At 41.6% G+C, this 7,071-nt stretch overlaps 1 protein-coding gene across 3 annotated transcripts in view; it reads left to right on the top strand.

The window, feature by feature from the left end:
• The first annotated feature begins 307 nt into the window (after positions 1 to 307).
• Positions 308 to 7,071, top strand: part of csnk1a1 (casein kinase 1, alpha 1) — a 53,311-nt gene continuing 46,547 nt past the window's right edge. For 2 of the 3 annotated variants that reach the window (XM_041193166.1, XM_041193167.1), the window contains exons 1-2: positions 308 to 659; positions 823 to 929. In XM_041193166.1, the coding sequence (XP_041049100.1) occupies positions 537 to 659; positions 823 to 929 (230 nt within the window). In that variant the 5' untranslated portion in view covers positions 308 to 536. The remainder of the gene's footprint in view (positions 660 to 822; positions 930 to 7,071) is intronic. The other variant, XM_041193168.1, reaches the window with a different exon arrangement.

The raw sequence follows: 7,071 nt of genomic DNA, 5'->3' as shown, positions 1-7,071 counted from the left end.
TGCAGCCAGTAGGCCCACCTTTTAACCACCTGTTAAAGCTGAGGAACCAGAAGAACAGAAAACCTCGCATGATGGGAGTTGTAGTCGTTCCTCTCCCTCCTTTATTGCGCACGGGACTACAGATCCCAAAATGCAGTATGACACCCCTTGCCCCCCACAATGAAGGTGCGTCATCGTGGCCCCCGGGGGGGAGGAGGAGGTGAGATTGAGGAGGAGAGGGGGGGCGGGGCTGCATCACCATGGCGATGAGCGCGAGAACGGGATGATGATTGTAAAAAAAAGATGACGTCGGTCTCCCCTCCCCCGCCCCACAAGGCTTTGCAAAGAAGAAAGAACTTGACGGTGAGAAGATGGAGCATTAGGGAGAGTCGGTGGCGCTCGGGGAAGGAAAGGAAAGGAATAGGAAAAGAAGCAGGAAACGGATCCGAATAATTCAGGAGAGGGGGGGTGTGGGGGAAAGCGACATAACCCGGTAGCTTCTATATGTTCGCGTCCAGCCTGTCGTTGTGCTGAGAGAGAAAAAAATAACGACGAGGATGGCTAGCGCCAGTGGTTCGAAAGCGGAATTTATCGTCGGTGGAAAATACAAACTGGTCAGGAAAATCGGCAGCGGCTCGTTTGGCGATATCTACCTGGCGATTAACATCACCAACGGGGAGGTGAGTGAGTGTGGGATGGGGGTGGGAGGAGAGAGATTCCACCCTTTTTTACCCCTCAACGTAACGGCTGGTGCTGTTTGATCACCCACTGACAAGTGTTTTAATTATTATCCTCTTCCCTTTCTCTTTTTTTTGCCCGTTTTTCCCTCCCTAACCTTTCTAGGAGGTGGCAGTGAAATTGGAATCACAGAAAGCGAGGCATCCTCAGCTTCTCTATGAGAGCAAACTGTACAAGATCTTACAGGGAGGAGTCGGCATCCCTCACATCCGGTATGTTAAATTGATAAACTTTTTTCTGGTTTGGTTTGATTTGTCTGTGTGTGTGTGTGTTTTGTGTTTTTTATGTAACAATTGCCCCTTTAAGCGTTTGTGCGGTAGGCCACCTCCCTCACACACCCCCCCCCCCCCCCCCCCCCCCCCCCCATCCCCCTCAGCTCAGTCAAAAGGCTGGTGAGAAACGTGTGGCGAAAAGATGCCCGTTTCTGTTATATAATTTTGTTTTAATCTCGCTTTTAATTAATCGAGACTAGTAATTGGGGATTCGGGTGCGACTATTTTCAAATAAAAGATTGAAGTTCGTCTCAGGCGATCACTTTTTGTGGCCTACTGTGGTCTCCCTTTTTTTCTGAGCTGCGATTTCCCCACCCCCAAACTCTGGCAGCCAGTACTCTTTGCCTTTTGAAAATCAGTCCACGTAACATCACATTTTTAAAATTGTATTCTCGATGTTTTTTTTAATTGTGTTCTGACATGTACAGTGCAGATGGCTGCGTGGAATGGCTGCTCTTTTGTTGTGTTTTGTACGGACATGTCATAAAATGGCGGATCGACGTGATTAGGAGCAAGTTTCATCCTACAGGATTTATATATTTCCTCATGGTAGCCCCGGTTATCCCGTGTTATTTCCGACAGCCGAGATACTTATAATCGGTACGAGCTCTAAGTTTCAAAAAAGGCAGGAGGTCTCTTTTTCGAAGGCTGAAGGTCTCATTTGCTGGTTGACTTGAACCAACGGAGTTTTTGTGCTCTGCAACTTTGACTTAAGTTAAGGGACTTAAGGCTGCTTGATGTCTCCAATCACTAACGCCAGTGAAGCTCCTGTTCAGTTTGTTTGAGTAATAAGTGAGGAAAGAGTATGAAGCTCAAGAAAAATTTAGAAAATTGCAGGGGAAAAGTGGAAATCCTGCGGTTTGGGTCAGCTGTTTTTTTAAAGAAAAGTGTAAAGAAAAATCTCCGAGTGAAATCAAACCAAAAGTTTTCACAAATATTGAGTAGTAAAGGATAATGTAGGCCCATTACATGCAGGAAACTGTAGTAGGCAATAAGGAAATGGAGTGTTTGTTATATAAGTACTTTGTATCTGTTTTCACAGTTGAGGAAGAGAACCAAAAGTACAAGGAATCTTAAAATTCACCCGTTGGAACTTAGTGGATCTATTACAAGTTTATTTAAAATCGAAAGATATTAGCATTTAAGATGGATTCTACCCCATAGTATTCAATTAAAAAAGTTATGAAGCATTAGATTTAGGATTAGATTTGTACCTGTGTATTGGAAAATGACTCCATTATGTAAGAAGGGACAAAGGAAAACCAGTCAATAAAGCCTGTCCATTTAACGTCAGTTGGAGAGTTGCTCGTGTCTTTAAGAGATGATGACTGAGCAATGGGACAAATATAAACGGCACAGAATGGGCATGTATTTGTGATGGGTAAGTCCTGAGCTATTTTTTAAGGTCGATGATATGGTGAACGTGTTGTTGGGGCTTCCAGAAGGTAATTAGGTTCCCGACATACAAAAATGCACAGAACTGGCGGCAATGAGAACAAAATTCTGAAAATACACAGCAGGTCAGGCAGCATCTGTGGAGCAAGAAGTAGTTAACAATTTTAAAGGGAACATTTCCTGGTTGGCTTTGAAAAGTGGCAGTGCCCAGAGATTTGTATCATTGAAGAAATAGGGTTGGAGGTGAACATCCAGATTGTCAGAATGCATCAAGTTATTAGGCACAATAAGTTGTCTGGACCAGTACAAAATGGACAAAACTATGGCGGAAAAGTATTCAGTGTACGACAGTGTAAGCTCATTGACTTTCAATCTGAGAACAAACTGGAAAATTTTCTTAACAATTAAAAATTGTGGAAAAGCAAAATGATTTAAGGTTCCTAGCGGGACATAATTAAAAGCTAGTGTACGGTTAGAAAATGTGATCAAAAAGTTACAATAAAATTTTATCCTTTATCTCAAGGCTGCTGAAAGAAAAGTGAGGAAGCAATGTTTCATTTGATCAGACCTCATCTGGAGTTGAGTTGGACTCCAAAGGGGCGCAGTGCAAAACTCACTGGAGCTTAAAATGTTAAGTTTTGAGGATTGCATAAACACTTTCTCTGGTGGGGAAAATTCAGGGCAAAGGACATAATTTTAAAAGTGGAGGTGGACAATTGAAGTGAAACCAGGAAACGTGTGTTCACACAGAATAGCAGAACATTAAAATTCTCTTTAATGGTCCACAAAAGTCTTTGGATCCCAGCTGAGTTGAAATTTAAGACAGATTGATAGGTGAGAATATCCAGGGGAAGAAGTCAAAGCACAGGTCGACTATTATCTAATTTAATAGTGGTTCGGGCTCATGTAGTTGTACTGTCTCTTACTGAAATTCCATTATTACAATATTTGTTAGACCTGAAGAGCTTCCCTGCAGGCCTTTTGTGCACCATATTTGAATTGCACATGCTTGTTGCAGATTGCTGCCCTGTAACTAACTGATCGAGATGGGGGGAAGAGATTTGAGTGCAGGTTGTATTGCATGTTTATTTTCAGTCTTAATCGAGGCCACGTCCAGAAAATATTGTGGAATTGGCTACAATTGGGATAGCTCAATGGCATTCATTCACACATGCCTGCTAATAAACACAAGTTCAGGCAGTATGAATATTGGAGACATTGCTGGAGGTTCTTCTTGCCAACTGATGTCTTGGGTAGTATGACATGCTTGGTTGGGGTGTTTATTTGGTTATGTAGCACTTACTTTAATTTTGCAGTGAAGTTTCTTAACTCAGTTGATGAGTTGATAACTCATTTGGAGTAGAAAGCGAATAGACAGCAAACAACATTTATAGTAACAAAAACAGAATTACCTGGAAAAGCTCTGCAGGTCTGGCAGCATCGGCGGAGAAGAAAAGAGTTGACGTTTCGAGTCCTCACGACCCTTCGACAGAACTTGAGTTCGAGTCCAAGAAAGAGTTGAAATATAAGCTGGTTTAAGGTGTGTGTTAAAATCCATGGACGTTTTAAAATTGTTTTCACTTAAATGTGACATCCAGTTCTCCCATGGGGAGTGTGACAGTTCACACCGCTTGGTCAATATATAGTTTCAGCGAGGTTACTGGATAAGGCAAGGTTCCTGACTAATTTTCAGCTCACTAACCAAGAGGCCAGCTGTGCCCATGTTGCTGTCTTGGTTGAGATTGAATGAACTGTACTACAAACTCCTGAGCATTTCAGAAGGATTTATCTTTGAGACCGAATGTTTCAAGTTGTAGTCAAAATTAGGGTTTAAAAATTAGATTGACTGAGAGTAGACCGAGAGATTGTTATTTAACCTTATCCCAGTGGAATATAGCTCATTAAACAGTGTTCAGTTTCTAAAACATTGGTTTGGCTTTATTACTCGTTAAGTGTAGATCCTTATCTGTAAAAATGCATGGAACTGATGTTGTATTACTTGTCTAGGGTTTTGAGTTGCTGATCGGATACAGTGAGTGTTAGACAACAAGTGTTCAGAATTTGAACCCCACCTAGATGAGTTGCACAAAAGCAGCTAAATGTTGGAGCTCAGCATCTGAATGTAATTCTTTTTAGGTGGGGCAATGCCACCTTGGGAAAGTACTGTAATGCATCATTTGTGCTCAAAGAAATTAGATGTAATGTGAGAGTACATTGTCATATAAAGGTCTTTTCGCATTTTATTACCCAAGCCTGTGATCTGTGATTTGAATTGTATGGTAAGCTGTTGCATGTGATTTTAATGGAGAAAGGGATATCCTTTGATAGCATCACGTACAAATAACTGGATGATCAACTGCAGCTGTAAAGCCAGTGCAAGGTGTTTTTATTTCACACTAGGACAGTAATCACTAGCAGTGATCTGAACCCACTCCCTAGGCCTGAGCTGTCACCAGATTGAAGTGGGTGAAAGCCCTTGAAGAATTCTTGCTCTACTTTTGTGTTGATTCATAACTTGACTCTAGATTGACTTTACACAAGGTTACTGATGGTGTAGTCCAAACTTACTGTATCATTGGAACTTCATAAACATATTTTATTTGAATTCTATCTGGCCTGTATTAGATCGCTGCCCTGAATCACTTCACTGCTTTGCAGTTCCTCTGGAAGCAGTTTTGTAAGAAATGTAGTAGAAGTCTGAAGCTTTAAACTGGTTTGTTTTTTATAATCCCACAATTGTCCTGTTGCATTGTTTTTGTAGGCAAAAAAATCTGCATGTGTGCTTGTGCAGGTTGAAATTCTTTCAACTGCAAGGAAGTTATTTTGCAAATGTGTTATCTCAACTTTAAATTGGTATTTTCCATATTACGTTTCAAAATTTGACTGCTGAGAAGGGGTCTGAGAGGTTTGTCTTCATTAAAATCAGATGAAAGTAAGATCAGAGACAACAGTTGTAGGGAGGGTGTGCATTTTTGCATGGGCAGTGAAGGACTCAGTCAGATAGAGGATGGGTTTCAACAGAATGCCTTGAACACCACCTGATTATTGTTCTCTTGCACATCCTCTTTCCAAATAAGAAAGATAAGAACCTGAGGTGGCCACTTATCCTCTTAAGCCAGTACTGACTTTCAGTGAGGTAATGGCTGAAGATATGATAACCTTTATAACCACTAGTTTGGCCTCAACTAGAATTACGTCCAATTCTGGGCACCACCCTTTTGGAAAGATGTGATGGCTTTAGAGAGGCTGCAGAAAAGATTTATGAGATGGTTTGAGGGATAGATTGAAGACATTTGCCCAAGAGAGTCTAAGCATCTATCACTTTTTTTTGTCGGAGTATTACTGAACATAATTTCTAAAAAGCTTGGCTAATTTTTAGGCAGTGTCCCAAGCCAGCAGAGATAGTTTCTGTCTACTGAATTAGTTCTTATTAATATCTTAAACTTTGATCAAATTACCCTTTTTAATCTTTTAAATTCCAGTGAATGCAACCCCCTCTCTGTCTGTGCCTCATTCTTAAAGTCCAGATATTATTTTAATAAATCTGTCTTTTTTTTGTTTTTACCCATTAACAGCACCATTTGTGACTTTCTCAGATACTAAGCAGTCATGTCCAAATGCAGAAAGACTGGACAATATCTAGGCTTGGTTTGACAAGTAGCAAGTAACATTCGCACCACACAAGTGCCAGGCAATGACCATCTTCAACAAGAGCAAATCTAACCGTTACCCCTTGACATTCAAAGGTATTACTATAGCTGAAACCCCCACATTCTGGGGGTTACCATTGACCAGAAATTGAACTGGACTAGCCATATAAATACTATGACTAGAAGAGTGGGTCAGAGGCTAGGAACACAGTGAGTAGCTCACCACCTGACTCCCCAAAGCCTGTCCACCATTTACAAGGCACAAGTCAGAAGTGTGATGGAATATGCTCCACTTGTCTGGATGAGTGCAGCTCCAATAACACTCAAGACGCTTGGCACCATCCAGGACAAAGCAGCCTGCTTGATTGTGCAAGGGATGCCAATCATTCACTCTCCCCACCACCGAACTGTCGTGGCAGTGTGTACCATCTACAAGATGCACTGTAGAAACTCAACAATGCTCCTTAGGCAGCATCTTCCAGACCCACGATCACCTAGAAGGACAAGGGCAGCAGACACATGGGAACACCACCATCTGTAAGTTTCTCTCTAAGCCACTCACCATCCTGATTTGGAACTATATCGCCGTCCCTTCACTGTCATTGGGTCAAAATCCTGGAACACTCTCCCTAACAGTAATGTAGGATTACATGCACCACAAGGATTGCAGTGGTTCAAGAAGGCAGCTCACCACACCTTCTCATGGGCAATTAGGGATGGGCAATAAATGCTGCCCATCAATGAATTTAAAAAACAGATATGTCCAGCCTGTCTTTTCTGTTGAAGGCCAGCCTTACCTCAATCTAGCATCTTAGCCATTTTGCATTTCTCCATTTCAGCCGCAACATTGATCATATTGGGGTCACTAAATTAGATAAATGCTCATACACCTTTATACTGTTAACTAAATCTGACCACTCATTATTCAACCTAATATGGCTGCCTTTTTGATTCCAGAGTATATTGTTGCAGAAGACTACCTGAATGCAGTTAGCAACCTATCAAAGAGAATTTGTCTACATGTCCAAAATCCCCCG

This window comes from Carcharodon carcharias, chromosome 8, assembly GCF_017639515.1.
Source record: "Carcharodon carcharias isolate sCarCar2 chromosome 8, sCarCar2.pri, whole genome shotgun sequence".
Taxonomy (NCBI): domain Eukaryota; kingdom Metazoa; phylum Chordata; class Chondrichthyes; order Lamniformes; family Lamnidae; genus Carcharodon; species Carcharodon carcharias.
The sequence above is the reverse complement of the archived record's forward strand: the minus strand, read 5'-3'. Positions and strand labels throughout refer to the sequence as shown.